At 43.3% G+C, this 17,764-nt stretch overlaps 3 protein-coding genes and 1 non-coding gene across 4 annotated transcripts; 1 reads left to right on the top strand and 3 right to left on the bottom strand.

The window, feature by feature from the left end:
• Positions 1-1,095: 1,095 nt before the first annotated feature.
• On the bottom strand, positions 1,096-5,156 carry LOC117863343 (uncharacterized). Its single transcript, XR_011898879.1, has 3 exons — positions 3,046-5,156; positions 2,793-2,905; positions 1,096-1,666 (listed from the first exon to the last, which is right to left on the bottom strand). It is a non-coding gene; the product is annotated as an uncharacterized protein (transcript).
• A 237-nt stretch (positions 5,157-5,393) lies between these two features.
• Positions 5,394-6,906, bottom strand: LOC117864841 (putative disease resistance protein RGA3). The gene has a single exon (XM_034748926.2). The coding sequence runs from the start codon at positions 6,757-6,759 to the stop codon at positions 5,512-5,514; it is 1,248 nt and encodes a 415-aa protein (XP_034604817.2). The 5' UTR covers positions 6,760-6,906; the 3' UTR covers positions 5,394-5,511.
• Positions 6,907-9,596: 2,690 nt separating this feature from the next.
• Positions 9,597-12,037, bottom strand: LOC117863231 (small ribosomal subunit protein uS17). The gene is made up of 6 exons (XM_034746850.2): positions 11,903-12,037; positions 11,051-11,091; positions 10,866-10,966; positions 10,202-10,346; positions 10,018-10,107; positions 9,597-9,862 (listed from the first exon to the last, which is right to left on the bottom strand). Exons 1-6 carry the CDS (start codon positions 11,912-11,914, stop codon positions 9,766-9,768), a joined length of 486 nt encoding a protein of 161 aa, XP_034602741.1. The 5' UTR covers positions 11,915-12,037; the 3' UTR covers positions 9,597-9,765.
• Positions 12,038-12,310: 273 nt separating this feature from the next.
• On the top strand, positions 12,311-17,601 carry LOC117863229 (uncharacterized). The gene is made up of 10 exons (XM_034746848.2): positions 12,311-12,612; positions 12,710-12,923; positions 14,382-14,453; positions 14,641-14,730; positions 14,863-14,905; positions 15,066-15,172; positions 15,588-15,683; positions 16,425-16,615; positions 16,701-16,770; positions 16,887-17,601. Exons 2-10 carry the CDS (start codon positions 12,720-12,722, stop codon positions 16,995-16,997), a joined length of 984 nt encoding a protein of 327 aa, XP_034602739.1. The 5' UTR covers positions 12,311-12,612; positions 12,710-12,719; the 3' UTR covers positions 16,998-17,601.
• Positions 17,602-17,764: the final 163 nt, after the last annotated feature.

Raw genomic sequence — 17,764 nt, 5'->3', positions numbered from 1 at the left:
TACGTCACCGCAATCGATTGCCATGACCATATACGTTTCACGAGCTGATGAGCAATTTGCACAACATATATGATATGATGGCAGGTACAAATGGTCTCAAACTCTCTCGGGAACTGAGCATAAAAAACCACTCCTTTCTCCTCCTATCCCAATTCTCTCTCGCGAAGTGAGCATAACAATCACTTCTTTCTCCTTCTATCCTAAATCTTGCCCCAAAATTAATGGCGGTTCATAGGTCTATGTGTGGGTCTTGATGTCTTCACCACCTAGAAAAAACTACAAGGAAGAGTTGATGTCTATGTGTGGGTCTATTTTGTAATTCATTTTTATTTTTAATATTATCTATATAATTTATGGTATATTAATAGTTTAATTATAAAAGTCCAGGGTAGTCATTGCATTTGTAGTCCAAACCCAACAACCTATATCAACCAACAATGTACACCTGTGCGGTCAATACATTTGTTTAGTGATGTCAGCCCACCTAAAACACTACGCGGTATGTCCACTTAGCCCACTAACTTTGTCCATATATATATAACAGTATCACAGTCTCTAGTTCCCCATCTCAAAAGTCCACTCGTTGCTGAAGTAGCCTAGCGATGGCATCTGCACTGGATTTCCATATCAAATCATCATGTGTCTCCGATGTCGCCATCGCCGCCTAGGTAATCTTCGCTAAGCTACAAATCACCGATCCCTCTTCTCGGCTTCTTCAAAATCACCATATTTGTCAATCTTGTCTTGCCACATCCGCTGCAAATTGCGGAATCTCTACATCCCTGCAATCGATTGCCATGACCATATACGTTTCACAAGCTGATGAGCAATTTGCACAACACGTATGATATGATGGCATGTACAAATGGTCTCGAACTCTCTAGCGAACTGAGCATGAAAAAAATACTCCTTTCTCCTCCTATCCCAAATCTCTCTCGCGAACTGAGCATGACAATCACTTCTTTCTCCTTCTATCCTAAATCTTGCCCCAAAATTAATGGCGGTTCATTAGTCTATGTGTGGGTCTTGTGTCATCACCACCTAGAAAAAACTACGAGGAAGAGTTGATTTTGTAATTCATTTTTATTTTTAATATTATCTATATAATTTATGGTATATTCTAATAGTTTAATTATAAAAGTACATGGTAGTCATTGCATTTGTAGTCCAAATCCAACAACCTACATCAACCAACAATGTACACATGTGCGGTCGATACACTTGTTTAGTGATGTCAGCCCACCTAAGATACTGCGCGGTATGTCCACTCAGTCCACTAGCTTTGTCCATATATAATGCTATCCCAGCCTCTAGTTCCCCATCTCTAAACCCCGCTCGTTGCTGAAGTAGCCTAACGATGGCATCTGCCTTAGATTTCCGTGTCAAATCATCATGCGTATCCGATGTCGCTATCACCGCTTAGCTAATCTTCGCTAAGCTACAAATCACCAATTCCTCTGCTCATCTTCAAAATCACCATATTTGTCAATCTTGTCTTGCCACATCCACCGCCATTGCCGAATCTCTACAGCAATTCTTCCCATAAGAGATCCGCAAAATTGCAACCGTCTTCGCCAAGCGAATTTGTCGACTCGTCGGAGAATGGTAGCTTTTCCTCTTTTTACGGCTCACTTTTTAGTTTCTATCCTTTAGAAAGTATTTCTACCTGCAAGATAGAGTAAAAGGGATGAGTTTTTTGAAAGGAGTTAGCAAAGCAAAAGGTAGAGGCTACGGTTATATCTCAAGTTGGGCCCAACTTTAAGCCCATGAGTTTTGGCCCAGGAAACGAAACCCAGCCGCATGACTGGCCCTGGCCTTTTTTTTGGCATGGCCACAAGCCTAGATAGAGAAAAACATAGTTTTTTTTCCCTTTAGCCACACAAAACGAGGAAGTTAGCAAAGCAAAAAAGATAGGAGGAAGGCTACAATATATCTCTACTTAGGGTACTAAAATTTAGTAGTTTCACATCAAATGTTCGGATACTAATTAGGAGAACTAAATATGAGCTAATTATAAAATTAATTGCAGAACCCCTATGCTAATTCGCGAGACGAATCTATTAAGCCTAATTAATCCATCATTAGTAAATGGTTACTGTAGCATCACATTATCAAATCATGGACTAATTAGGTTTAATAGATTCGTCTCGCGAATTAGACTCAATCTGTGCAATTAATTTTTTAATTAGCCTATATTTAATACTCCTAATTAACATCCAAACATCCGATGTGACACGTGCTAAACTTTAGCAGGAGGTATCCAAACGGAGCCTTAGACCTCCACTATGGTGAATACGCCTGGGCAGGAAGATACAAATGGAAAAAAAATGGAGGGTAATTACAGATCTCGAAACTCACAACTAGTTTATACTGAAGTAGAATAAAGAAAATTATAATTATAATGACTATTTAAAATTTATAACTACTAGATAAATTACCAGTTTTAAAACATTGCGTATATTGTATGATGGAATTTTCAGAAGTCGCAACTGGTGATAAGTTATAGCCGATGCTTGGTTTGAGATTAGAAAAAACAACAGGACATGTGCGCTGTGATGCAAAACAAAGATTACTTAGAAATGGACCAAGCCGTTCATCATTTAAGAAGGCACGTCAAAAATTTTAATTTTAACAGAACAAAAAGCATTTCTCTGGTGATATGGGCAGCCCCAAACTAATCAGTAGAAAGTCCAAGTGCACTGCTTGAAACAAGAGTAGGGATGTAATTTATGATGCAAATATAGCGAGGACTTTTTTGGATTTGAGTGAACTGAAGTTTAGATCCAACTTACCGGAGCAAGATACCATGCAAGGCCCTGGTACGTGAGCTGTGGGTGAATGCAGATAGCTCCACGAGGAAAGCTGAATTAACGGCTATGACGGAACTGAACCCTGCACGGTAGATCTGAACAAACAATGTTCAGATATATTATGCAGCAACGAGGTATATCAAAAATCAAGAACATGATGCAACATTTGTAGGATTAGGGAAAAGTAAGGTAACAGAATTGGGGATGGCATGAAAAAGCATGCAGGAATTTTTACCTTAGTCGCCGTAATACATGATTTGGGGATGGCTCTGGACAAATTCTCTGCACTGCTGTTTTAGCTCCTCGTTACAGAAATTTGATTCTCATGTGCTCCAGCGAACTCGGGAGGCCATCATCCTCGGGCAGGGAGCTGATGGCTGGACACAAGATAATGTTTAACGTCCTGAGGTTGGGTAGTCTATACATGCAGTCCTGCAGGGAGGCACTGCAGCTTGTCACAACCCCAACATTCGAGTTCTTGGAGGGAGGTGAGAAGCTGAAGGGCCTCTTCTTGCTCCTCTGTGAACCGCTCCACCTCTTTGTTATACGCTATATGTAGCTTGACGAGGGAGTAAGAGAGGATGCTGCAGATGGGTGCAGCAAGGATTGCGTCGTCATCATCTGTTTTCAGATAGATACTCGAGTCTGGAGGAACCGGTGAAGCTGCTGTCTTGGCATTCATATACTTCAGCTCCCGCATGGGATCCGAGCCAACAAAGAGTTTGGGGGTGGCCTTCACTTCTAAATAGCTAAGCTGACCCTGGGTAACAAGGGTCCATAATCCATTCGATCTTAAATCATATCCACAGTTTATGATGACTAACTGGGTGAGAGAGGCGAGGTTTGAGAGGGGCTCCAGGGTTCCCGTGCCCTCCACACCAAGAAGGTTGAGGTATTTCAGGGAGGATGGGAAAGGAAGAGGAAAATGAGGCCTCGTATGCAGAGAGAAACTTGGGGCAACCATCTATACGTAAAGACTCGAGGTGGTGCAGAGCTTGGAGCCCTCCTCGGCCGCCTACTACTCCGCAGACGCCTCCTGCCTTGTAGTTGAGGATGGGAAAGGGCACCAGGCTCATCTCTGGACAGCAGTTAATTAACATATCCCGGAGGGAATCGCAGACATGGGCTGGGAAAATAAGCAACCCATCATCCAACTTTTCTTCATCCTCCTCCACTGCTATTTGCCACTCGTGACATACTGCTTGCACACCATCCATTGTAACAGCTGAACATGATGGTGACCATCTGTTCGATGCCTCTTCTTGCTCCTCCAGCATCACGCCCACCCGTGTTATCTTCTTACAATCAAGTATGTAAAAGGACTGGAGCTTCGGAAAATGAGAAATGAGCTCTGATAGTTCCTTCCCATTGGCATCACAGCTCTCGATGCACAGGTACTCAACTGGAAGCTGCCATTTCGCTTCTCCCTCGCCTCCTGATGGCACAATTGAACAGGAACCATAAGACAACCATAAGGAAACCAGCGAGGTTAGCATTTGAAAGTGCTTCGACTCTAGAGGTGGGCATTTGATCATCGATAACTGCTTCAGATCCATCAAATTATTGAAGTCTAAGATCTGCTCATCTAGGCTATGTAAATCATTCTTTCCAGTAATCCGCAGATGTACATCCGAACATGACTTTGAGTATTCCAAATTGTATGGTAGCATTGATCCCACATCTCTTATCTCCACAGAGCACAGAGTTTGAGCCCAAGGTATAGGAGGCAACCACATGACTTTTGGACAATTATCTATTTTAAGCACTTTCAGATTAGGAAACCATTGTACTTGGCTAAGATTATATTTCGTCTATTGTGGGCACGTTCTTCAATGTGAGTTCCTGAAGCAACCTCATGCGTTCCAAGGGTGGAAAAACTTCCCAAACAATACCATCCAGATGAAGAGATTGCAGAGCTTCAGAGATATGACCACCTAGCCATGTTGGACAAGGACCTCCATGCCCACTGATGCACAGTTCATGGAGTTTCCTATGTGACTGAAGGCCTTCGAGAACCAATGCTTCCTTAACAGGTTCGATATTAGGTCGCTGCTTGTCCCAGACTAAGGTTAGCTTGCGCAAGTACTTTTTGTCTACCAGTTTTGCTTCCATTGCTTCTTCTTTTGTGTGTATTTTCTCGAGGTTACAAATGCCAAGCACTCTTAGCTCATTCAAATTCCCAAGTTGCTTTAGTTCAAACCATTTTTTTCTTTCTTGACTACAAATGTCTTTAACTCTTGCAAAAATTGTAATTTCCCCACGTTTGAAATATTAGAGGAAAGTTCATCCTGCCGGGTATGGTAGAGAACATGGCATAAATTTAAGAGGTTACTCATGACCCCAGGCAGATCGTCACGAACATACCATTGTTCTAGGTCAAGAATCTTCAAGTGATAACAGCGACATATTATACTCGATAAATTTCATACGCTGTGTTCTCCGAGGCCAAAGGCCCCTAACCTTACTTAGGTACCGCAGATGGACAGGTATTAAAAAGCTATGTAACACAGATTCCAAAGGAGATATCATTTCGGTCAAACAAAGTAAACGCAATGCCTTAGCTTCGCCAAACAGATCAGCAAAAGTGCTGGCAAAGCTTTCACCTATGAATCCAAATATCATCAAAGATTGCAAGTCCCCAACTTTCAGCCTTTTGCTTAATTTCCTCAATTCACTATTAAGAATTTCATGTGTCATTATGTCAAATATCAAGGGTGATAGATAAGTGACGAATGGATGGTCGTATTTTTCCTAAGGTCTTGCTAGAGAGATGTACATTAAGACATTCATGTGATGTAACCTTCGATGCTAAGTCATGCAATAGGTCATGGATAGTATAACCAGCACGCCCCTCCGTTTCATCTTTTTTGAAAAATCCATGTGAAACCAAATCCCTGATGTTTCTGAGCCCTATATCTTCTACAGTTAAATTGTTTTGATCACCGGAATGCAAAACATCTTGTCCTATCCAAAATAGAATGAGCTCTTTGCTATCAAACTTGTAGTCTTGAGGAAACAAAGCACAATAAGAAAAACATTGTTGCAGATCAAAAGGTAGACAATCATAGCTAAGTTTCAGCGCAGGCATAATGTCGTTGCTGCCTCTTTGTGACTCCCATTCTTTACTTTCTAGAACTCTAGTCCAATGATCCAAATCAAGGTCATGCCTCAATAATCTACCGACAGTTTTTGCTGCAAGAGGTGAGCCCTTTAGCTTGTCCATTATCTTATACCCTGTTTCAAGCAGCACGGTGTGATCCAGTGTAGGTTGCTCGTCACCAAAGACAAACGCTAGGAATAACCTCTTGAACTCTTCACGGTCTATGCCTTCCAATTCTATTGGATGATGGGTTGTTTTAACCATTTCTCCTAGTTTTGGAGACCGAGTTGTGACTATAATTATGTTACCTTTTACTTGTGATTTTTTGAAAGGCAGCAATAGCCTTTTCCATTCATCCTCGTCACTAAATTCCCACATATCATCCAATACAAGCAAAAATCTTTTAGATTTAATTCTTTGTCCAATCAACTCTTCTGCAGTACCGTTCTTTTCATCTTGAACTTTAGGGACATGGTTTTCAACATCTTCCATTAGCTTATTTACATTAAAATTAAGCGAAACACATTTCCAAATCATGACTTCAAAATGTTTTTGCACTTCTTGGTTGTGATATATGTGCTGTGCGAGAGTCGTTTTGCCTATGCCCCCTAGACCAACAATCGGAAGAACTGTCAAATTCTCGCCATAGTATTTACCCTGGGTGATATCATGTATGATGTTTTTCATGATACCATCTCTGCCATATAGTCTGGGCTCTATACTTTCAGAAGTAGTGATGGGACGACTCTGGCCAATGTCTGGGGCAGTTTTCCAGGTAGAACCTAATGTGGTAAGAATCTCAGAAGTCTCTTTGCGCATGGGCCGCAGTTGCTCTACAATACGCCTCATTCTGTTAGAGACATCCACCCTACTAAACCCCAACTTTGGTGTTTCTGTTTCATGCCTTGCCCTGTGGTGCCTCGTGGAAGAAGGCACTACCTGGGCTCAGCATACCAGAATGATCTCCATCATCACGGATAGGTGGGAGAGATGAGCAAGGGAGGCGTTTTACCGACATGACGGACGGTGCTGGAAGCCCCAGAGACGAGCTTGGGAATGCATCCATGGACCTCTTGATCAGATTGGCTGGCGTCGCGCGCAGCCCTCCGCCTCCGGGCTTGAGGAGCAGGAGCAGAACAGCATGTGGACGAACAGAGCAGCAGCTTGCCCACAGCCTGAACGTACCTGCGCGGTGCGGTGGCCGGAACATTCGCGGAGAGATCGCCAACGGATCCAAACCGAATTTTCATTGCATGAGCTCGTTGTCGTCCAAATCAAGTTCGCTTGTTGTTAATCCAAGCCACTGGACAACAAAAAATCATCCCACGATGGCCGCAGCCCTTTTGGCCAATGAGAAGCTTTCAAGCTAACTTAATTGTGAATTTTGTGACAGTGGTGCACGAGCTGCTCGCCTTGGCAGACCACGGCGGCAAGGGGGCAAGGCGCTCTTGCCATCATATGTTGAACCTGTTCTCCGTGGAGATGGCAGGCGCAATGCAAGGCCGCCATGCTGAACCAGTTCCAGCAACGGCGCGTCCATCTCTAGGCCTCTCCTGTCCTGGGCCCACATGTCATCCTCAGCTCCAAACCTCCAGCCGTGACTTAACGGATGGAATTTCCTTCAATGGCGTGCAGGGGATCAAACGAATTAAAGCAATGGTAAATCACTATAATTCTTTTATGGCATAGAATGGATGAGTATAACTTTTGATGGTACGGAAGGAATTTTCTCCGTCAGATAAGGAACAAGAGGGTAACTGCACGTTTGAACGCTAAGAACCTACTTGTTTGGACCATAGCTTTTGAAAAGGTGGTTTGCGTGGGATGATTCCGGTTGTAAGATGCTCACACATCCACACTCGGAAACGGCTGTCGGGAGCCGGTGAAGCTGATTTTTCTACTCCTAGGTCTCGTTTGGAAGGGGTTATACTGGCTTCGACTTCACCCGTTTTATGTAATTCGAGGTACTGTAATGTGAAGTTATTTTGCAAATCGAGGTAAAAATGAACTAGAAAGCTGAGGTGAAGTCAGCTTTTTTTGTTTCACCTGCTTTGATTTCATTGGTGAAACAGTTTTGATAGAAGTCCTCTAATTCATGTCGAAAAGGACTTCTGGGAGTCGTTGTGCTACAGCGCGTCTGAAGCTGGAGCCGTTTCACGTCCAGGAGCCCTCCCAAAGCGGTTCCGAAAGGTTGCTTTTCAAAAGCTAAGAAAGGTTTTCAGAATGGCTTTTGAATAAATGAAATACTCAACGGATATAAATGTAATACCTCTTAGAGTACCATAAAAACTGGCAGATGTCTCTCCAGGCCTGCTTCTTATACCTTGTAATAGAAATACAACTATTGGTTTATAGATGCTACATCTAAAAAGCAGATTGTTCGTTTCAAGCTCCGAATTTCATGTACCAAAGCCAATAGAAATTGATACGAAAGGGGTCTCGTGCTGGACGGCAAGGAATTGAGGCAATCTGGGCGGTTCAAAAAAAAGGGAATTGAGACAATCCTTCGTGCGCGGGCTCGATCGGCAAGGAATATGCTATGCTAAAAGCTATGGGTCCGTTTGGAAAAAATCAGTTTCGTTTCTCATGAGAATCAGTAGAAATGGTGACAAACGGGGTAGGAGAGAAACGTTCTGGCCTCGAAACGTTTCTCGTTTTCTGCCTGGGTGCTCGAATCGGCTAGAACGTGGTTTCGCGGTGATTCTAATTCCCTGATCGTGTACCTTCCCATCTACTTTGCTAAAAATTACGCAATTGGCACTGCCGCATCTATTACCTATCGCACATTATCCTCTTCGATCTGACAATATGGATCTGTTTGATCATGTGCCCTTTTGGAATATCGTTGCACAAGCATATATCAATATTTTTTAGTGGTCCAACAGTGGGTTAATAGATTTATAATTACCATTAGTTTTTTTCATACTCTTATTTAACCTTGTTATTACCCAAGAACAAAGTATTAGTTTTTTTCGTACTCTTATTTAACCTTGTTATTACCCAAGAACAAAGTATTACATGTCCAAGGGTATATGGGTCTATTCCACCACATTGTCCTCTTTTCAGAATCTGAATCTAGCCAGCTAGCCAAACAATTCAGGAAGTGATTCTGTTTCTCCTAGAATCTGGATCCGAAATATTTCTTTGTACATCTAGATCTCTACCAAACACACCTAGGGATCACTGCCGCGCAGTGCACGTTTATACCCTACCCTGCGCGAACGCAGCATCAATTCCTGCGTGGCCTAACCAAAGTTGAGCCAAAGAATAAGCTTTATTCACCCCCAAAAATTACTGAAACCGACCAGTCAGCAAGAACAATGAGCCAAAGTGGCAGCGTAGGACCTGCTGCACTGTAGTCTATCATTCTGGATCCTGACCCGTCCAGGACGTGGAGAGAAGTGGCACCTTGCTCAACTCTGCGACTCATGCTTCTATCACAGTTATGATATGCCTGTTTTCTACGTGGCAAACAAGCTTTACTTGCTGCAGCAGGGATGCATCACCAGATAGATTGGTAGTCTGCATAAACAGGGATGCATCACCAGATAGATTGGTAGTCTGCATAAACAATGACGGCCCGGTGCGAAAGAGTGTTGTTCTTGCACAATGACAAGGATATCTCCAGACGCAGAGAAAAGCATTGCAGCAATGCCACAGCATCAGAGGGGAAACGGAACAGATCATAACAAAACTTTGCACGACAGGATTCCATAAAGAGTAACATGTTCAGATGATAGGACTCCATTCGGACGGGGAACAATCTCCAAACCATAGTCGAAAACACCAGCCTAGCAGGAATTTCAAGCAAAAAGACATCATTCTATAGACTACTCATGGAACATAGTCTAAAGCTCAGGCCGCGGTGAAGGCCTTCTTCCCGCCGGCACCGCCAGTGGTTCCAGCTGGGATGACCTTGACGACGTTGAACCTCACAGTTTTGGACAGAGGCCTGTTCACAGTGCAGAACTAACACTTCAGCAATGAACAATATTACATCGGTGAATGTTGGAATCCTAATGTAGAACTCACATTATTGAGCTCAGCAAACCAAGCAAGGTGGGCATCACAAGTGATCTACCAAGTGGTGAGAGCTCAAGTATTTACCTGCACTGGCCAATGATGACATGGTCACCCTCCTTGACACGGAAGCACGGGGAGATGTGAGCTGGGATGTTGGAGTGCCTCTTCTCGTACCTGCAAGGCCATACAGTCACCTAATGTATTAGAGAAATAGAATTCCACTTGGAAGAGAAGACAAGAATCTAGGTTCCACAAACAGTTGGCTTACCTCTGGTATTTCTTAACAAAGTGGAGGTAATTCCTGCGAACAATGATGGTTCTGTTCATCTTAGCGCTGTGGCATGTTCCAGCAATAATTCTTCCTCTGATAGAAACAGTTCCGGTGAATGGGCACTTCTTGTCAATGTAGGTCCCTATATGAGAACAGAAATTAAACATCTGTTAACACTTGCAAGTGTATCGGACATCCATCAATGCATTACTTTCATGTGCCTCATAGAACTCAATATTACTGCTCCATTGTTTTCTGAATTAGCAAATGAAATTTGGAGCTAGTTATCCTATCAGTAGCAATAGAAAAATCATTTAAAACAGAAGATTGTTGTGAAGGCCACCACTTATGCAGAACTATCTCGAATATCAATGATTCAGGTGCATAGTACTTGGGATCATGACCCAGTGTTGTTTTCCAGATTAGCAAATGAAATATGGAGCTACATTAAGAATTTATTAGATCTGCAATTCTTCCTGTAGCAATAGACAATATATTTAACAGAACAGAGACCACCTCCTGTCCTTCACTATCTAAAACAACAATGACCACCTTCAAAATACTAAGACTCTGAAGATAGAGGAACAAAAGAACAACAATGACCACCTTCAAAATAGTAAGACTCTGAAGATAGAGGTACAAAAGAAAGAATCAAGTATACCTTCAATTGCTTCCCTGGGGGTCTTGAAACCAAGGCCAATGCTCTTCCAGAAGCGGTTACCTCCCTTGCCAGGCTTCTTACCCTTGCCAGATTTCTTTGTGCTGCAAATAAGCAGAAAATTTCTGTTAAGAAATGCATATAGCTCATGGAAAATAGAAAGCATGGAAGGGACAATAGGCGCTCACCTGAGGAAAACCTTAGGCTGCTTGAGGAATGCCTTCTCAGTCTGGAAAATGGGTAGATGCAAACATTAGAACTATGACACAACTAGCGGCAAACTATTGAAACTGCATATACAAAGGAATAAATGAAAAATCGCAAAATCCCTAACTAATAGAGTAATTGTTATGATCTAAAATAAGCGTGCATGATAACACTGTTATAAATGCATCACATCGTAGCGCACAAAGAAACTATAAGTAGTGCACAAAGAAATAAGAGTAAAACTGACACTAGACCATCCATATGGCACAGGTAGGACTGGGAGTTCAAAAAACTGCATACAAAGATACTGCAGTAATCAAAATTTGTTACAACATCTTATCAAGTTCAATTTGGTTACAGTTTACTAGTAACAGAATGACCATGTCTCTCTAACTACTAGTAACCAGCAGCGCCCCAACATTACAAAATGATAAGTGAGATTTGCAAGTGCCAGTACAAAACCTACCGCATCTAGTAAAACCCAAATCCCGAAGCCTCATCAAGTTCGTGGGGCTTTAAACTACAAATCCGCAGCGAACAGCAAGACCTGATTAAGGATTGCATCACTAGAATACTAGTGAAAGACTTCACCGATGCGCAATCACACACACAAAAATGCAGGCTTGCGGTCGATCAATAAGATCGAATCGATAGATCGCGACAAACCAAACACACGAGCAGCCGCAGGCACCAGCGCACGGGACAAGACCAGATCAGAGCAACTCAACCTATCAACGCGAATGCGCATCGCATATCGAACTGGCCCGAGCGAGTGACGGCGAGCGACGAAGAGCAGAGGTACACGCGAAGAAGCGCGGGAAGGAGCGCGTTACCTGTTCCGCCATGGCTGCGCGGTGGGCGTCGAGCTGCGATGCGGCGGCGGCGGCGGCGGCGGCGCGCAAGGGGGTGCGGAGCTGAGACTCGGAAGGAAGTGGCGGCGCGGCGGAAACCCTAGGGAGCTGTCTTATAGCGCAGCGGGGTTCGCTCGGAATTTGCAGAAACACCCCTGCATTCTTGCGCTACGTGCCCTTAGCTCAAAATTTTGCACGGCCCAGACGGCCTGATATTTCCACGGCCCATGTCTTCCGGCCTGGCCCGCTAATTTTCAGTTACTATACCGTCCGTTCGCAGTGACGCCACCACTGGTACCTGTTCAGACCCTGCGCGCTCGCTGCACTGTCCGATCCCACCAACCGTCTAATCTCAGCCGTCCGTTGCGCAGCCAAAGGCCACAGGAGATCTGCTCGGCCTGCTCGTCGTCTCCCTCCGTTCCCCTCCCGTCCGTCTCCTACATATCGCCGGCTCGCCGTCGTTCGTCGCCTCATCCTCCTGACCTCCTCCTCCTTCGCCTGCTCGATGCGCCCGTAGAGACCTGACCGGAGGGTTTCTGGAGTGGCGCCGCACGTCGCTCGTGGTGGGACTGGTTAGGGGGTCCATTTCGGGTTGAAGCAGCCTCAGCCTCCGCGCCGGTGAGCCGCCGAGGCTGGGAGGTGAGCCTGGCGGAGTGAAGATCCATCTGAAATTCGATTGGTTCCTCGGATTGGTGAGTCATGCGTTCGATTCGATTGATTCGCTTCCCCTGATTCGTTTTGTGCTGGAGATTTGTGAGTAATTCGTGGTGATCGATGTTTGCTTCGCAGTTGAAGTGAGATGGCGAACCTGCAGGCTACCCTCACCATTCCCCCCTCGTTCGCCGGGGCCTCACCGCCGTCTCCCTCCCCGGTGGCCGGGAGCAGCGGCGGCCCCGCCCTGGGCCAGGCGGCTAAGGATAAGAAGATGGCGTCAGCGGAGCAGCTGGTGCTGGAACTCTGCGACCCTGAACTGCGCGAGAACGCGCTGCTTGAGCTCTCCAAGGTTCCCTCCGCAGCTCTTGTAGTGCTCCCCTAGTGGGGAGTGATTTGTGCATAGTGATCTCTAAGTTATCAGTTGGATTTGTGTGGGAGTTATCTTTGGTTGATTTTTTATGGAATTTTGTGGAATTCGGTTTGTGCTTGTGAATTATGCTTGTGCAGGGTAGAGTCATGCTCAGGCATAGTAGGTATCCAACTTGGCAAAATCTTTTTGGACATTGCCAAATATCACTTGGAATCTGACACGCATGTGGCTGTCTGAATCAGCAGAGTTTCGAGGGCATGGGTATTCGAGTAACTGTCGCCGTTAGTGTTACTCCATCGCGGGTGCAGGATGGAGTTGTACGCAGGTGTCCGACTTGGCAAAACATTTTTGGACATTGCCAAATATCACTCAGTATCTGACACGTATTCGGCTGTCCGAATCAGCCAAGGTTTCAGGATATGAGTGTCCAAATAACTGCCGCACTTAGTATTACTCCATTATGAGTGAGGTCTAGAGTCATATTCAGGTATTGGTGTCCAACTTGGCAAAAAATTTTTGGGCATTGCCAAATACCAGTCAGTATCCGGCACGCGTATGGCTGTCCAGATCAGCCAAGGTTGTCTAAGTAACTGCTGGCCTTAGTGTTACTCTGTTACAGGTGTGAGGTGTAGTCATACTCAGCTGCAGGTGTCCGACTTGGCAAAACATTTTTTGACATTGCCAAATACCATTAAGTATCTGACACTCGTACGGCTGTCCTAATCAGCCAAGTTTTTGAGGACACGGGTGTCTGAGTAACTGCTGTACTTAGTGTTAATCCGTTACTGGTGAGGGCTGGAGTCATGCTCAGGTTCAGGTGTCCCACTTGGCAAAACATTTTTGGACATGCCAGATTCCACTTGTTATCCAACACATGTACAGCTGTCTGACTCCGGGATATTTTTTAGGACATTATTTGGCCCTTGTGACGTTATGCAGTTTTGTCACCCTAGTTACATTATGCAGTTTTGTCGTATTGAATAGCCTACTTTATTTTGGTTTTGATTATTTTCTGATTGCTTTTCTTGATATAAAGGCTTCAGCTTTAGCTAGATGTCTTGAATTTTGATCTAGGCCTCAGCTTATAAGCAGTATCATGGCCAGCAATGGTTCAAGATTTCTGTTATGAGGCACATTTATTTAGTTGTAGAATCGGTTCGCTATTATTAGCTTGTACATACTTTCTTACTTGTGTTGCTATTGCAAAATTAATAGCTTGGTTGCTAGCTATGAATGGATGCCCCAATAAGTGGCTTCAGATATGTAGTACCTTTATGTTATCGGTGTTAACTAGTTGAGCTAGGGTCCATTTCTTGTCTAGTGAATGGGTTCTTAAATGATCTGAAATTGAATGATCGTAGATTTGTACATTCAGTGGCTAACATGAAATGACATTTGCAAGGCAAAACTAAATATCTAAATGTACCCTTTTTCCAGAAAAGAGAGATATTTCAAGATCTTGCCCCGCTGCTGTGGCACTCGTTTGGCACAATTGCTGCGCTACTCCAGGTATGTTCCTGGCCGGCTGGCCCTGATAGGATTTGGATGCTTGTAATCACAAAGGACTGGAAGCTATGTTTGAGGATACTTTACACCTTTTGTTGTGTCCCTGTGATGAATCTGTTATTGTGCAACTTATTCTGTTTAAGCCAATCTTTCTAACATGTTATGCTTTGTAACCTGGAAAAATATATAGGAGATCGTGTCTATCTACCCTTCACTTTCACCTCCAACACTTTCACCCGGTGCATCAAACCGAGTTTGCAACGCTCTTGCACTTCTGCAGGTAAGCTTCTTCAGCTAAGGGGATTATAGTTCAATTTTTTGGCTGCTGGTTGCTGCTACTGTAGAGGGAGCACATAGAATTATGGCATACCTTTGTTGTTTTACTTCTTTCGACTTTGTCTGACCATTGCAGTGTGTCGCATCGCACCCTGAGACAAGGATCCTTTTCTTAAATGGTAACAAGTCATGCCCTTGCATAACATAGTTTGAATGAACTGATGATGGTGCATTATTAGTCCTAGCCACTGTCTCCTTTCCTCATTGTCTCACTCACACATACGTATATTTTGATATGTATGTTGTAACTATTATTGACAACAAATTTGTTCATTTCAGCTCATATTCCACTGTACCTGTACCCGTTTCTGAATACTACCAGCAAAACAAGGCCTTTTGAGTACTTAAGGCTCACTAGCTTGGGTGTCATTGGTGCTCTTGTCAAGGTAATTTGTGCTTGGAAGTTTACCTGAACTAGTGAATCCATTATAATGCCTCTGCCTCCAGCACTAGATAGGTGCATGCTATATGATAAACAGATCTGTTTTACTAATTCTGCAATATGATCATCAGTGAAGATTCATGTAGTTCTCTTAAGCTGCTATGTAATTAGCACAATACAATGCACTCAGTTTAACTTCAGTACTAACCTGAGACAAATCACAAGTACAAGACAAATGGCAGCTTTGTTATTTGTTGCATTGAGGTGTTTTGTATTGTCAATTTATCATATAGCAACAACATATTACTACCTTTTGGGGTGTTCTCTTCATTTTGTCCAAATACATAGTCCTTACTTGCTCTAAAAAATACTAATTCTGTTAATGAGAATTTTCTTCTTCTTTTTTTGTGGTAATGCAGGTTGATGATACTGAAGTCATCAGCTTTTTGCTGCAAACTGAAATAATTCCTCTCTGCTTGCGAACCATGGAGATGGGCAGTGAGTTATCAAAAACTGTATGTAGCAAGCCAACTCAATTCTCGTTCAAATATCAGCGTTTGTTTCTTCTGCTTAGCACTGGCAAAGGTGTAATAGGTTTTTAAGTATGTGTCTGAAGTTTTTCTGGAGCACTACTACTTCACTACCATCAGTTATCTCTAGAATCTTCTTGTCCTGTGCCAGTGTTCTCTCTGATAAGCCTAACCGAATTAAAATTCATAAGCCTAAAAGGTGAATTGTACAAGGAACTTGAAAATCTGTTTGGCCATTCAGTCTGTCCTATGACCTATGCTGCTAAATTTTCAGTGGCCAACTTTTATCACTTGAACCTACTGTTCTGTTACAGTCCCCTGCAAAGGATATTTGAATTTGAGCATAGCCTAAGCATCTTTTGGTGGTGGAATTTAATGCTAAATTTTAAGGCTGAAGTATGTCCCGTGGACCATGCAAACTCATATTCAACTACGTTTATTGCCATCACTCTGTCACTAACTTAGACGAGTGTCTAGCAACAGGTCCTTGGCGTGGGCTATGTATTTCTCTTTTTCTATTGTGTTCGAATGGTTTAGATCAATATTTAAGTTTTTGTAGTTTATTCTTATTTGATGATATGTGAGTTATAAAATTTTACATGTATTAAAACATAGATCACTAAGTTTTACTTTTATATCCTTGTTGGTGGTGGCCCTTGATGTGTTCGATCTCTAGCCTACCCCGACTTGCTTGAGATTGAAAGGCTTTACTGTATGCATTTGCAGGTGGCAACCTTCATCGTTCAAAAGATTCTCCTAGATGATGTTGGACTGCGCTACATCTGCGCCACTGCTGAGCGTTTCTTTGCTGTAGGCAGTGTCTTAGCTAACATGGTTGTTTCACTTGCTGATCAACCCTCCACAAGGTTGCTGAAGCACATCATTCGTTGCTACCTTAGGCTGTCAGATAATCCCAGGTTCGTGCTATCATTGTATTATGCGAAGTTATTTTACACATTTCTCCAAACGCTGTGGGTTTTTGAACTTCCCCTCTTAATGCAGGGCCTGTGCTGCATTGCAAAGCTGCCTTCCTGACATGCTCAAAGATGGGACATTCAATAACTGTCTTAGGGTGAGTCGCACTCTTACGTCAGCTATCACCAATTCATTAAAGCGCTCTACCCTAGTGGATGGTTTGCAAAGTAAATGTCTCAAGAAATACTAACTATTGGCGTACTGTGAACACAGGATGACCCAGCTACAAGGCGTTGGCTACAACAGCTTCTTCATAATGTGACAGGCGGAGGAGGCATGGGAGGAGCTCCTCAGCCAGGCCTGGATCACATGATGGGCATATAAAGATGAAGCAGTCTAGTCGTTGCAATTCACAACAATAATACACCACCTCACAGTGAATTGCAACTAGAGAAGATCTGTCCGCTGTCCAGAAGAAACTTAGTATGGTGTAGTCTAACTTTCTGCCGGGGTTAAACAAAAAAGAAGGATTGTTGCGTGGTACTACCATAAGCGGTTAAGCTGGTGTGCTCTTATCATGTAACGCTGTGGGAAATAAGCACAGCTGGCTGCTCCTCTTCTGTGCTTGCACCGGAACGCTTTTGCTTTGACAGTTCAGAACCTGAGAACAAAGAGGAAGAACCCCATTACGTGAAGCTTTCTCTCTCTGCTGATGGGTTGAGAACTTGAATTGCTTTCAGATGATGCCTTAAGAAAAAGCATACCAGCGAGAAGTATGATTGTATGAATGTGCTTTATTTTTCCTGTTTAGTAGACCAACATATGGTATGGTTGATTTCTGTTTTTCTTTAAGTAGTCGTGTGTTAAGGTAGACGGATCCTAATTTGTGCAGAGAACATAGCACCATTTTTTGTTTCCATAGGGGTACCGAGCAATTTAATCGCTCCAGTATTATATTCAAAATTCCAATATGCCATTTTGACGAGTATGTTTGGGACCTATGCCAAATATCATGTTCAGTGAAATTCTACAAATATCATGGCACTTCGATTCATCTTGCATCCAAAGAGATCCTAGTAATCTTCTCATCTGGATTTAAACCTTTTAGTTTGAAACTTATATACTTGATGAGATTAATTTTATTTAACCGG

This window comes from Setaria viridis, chromosome 7, assembly GCF_005286985.2.
Source record: "Setaria viridis chromosome 7, Setaria_viridis_v4.0, whole genome shotgun sequence".
Lineage (NCBI taxonomy): Eukaryota > Viridiplantae > Streptophyta > Magnoliopsida > Poales > Poaceae > Setaria > Setaria viridis.
The sequence above is the reverse complement of the archived record's forward strand: the minus strand, read 5'-3'. Positions and strand labels throughout refer to the sequence as shown.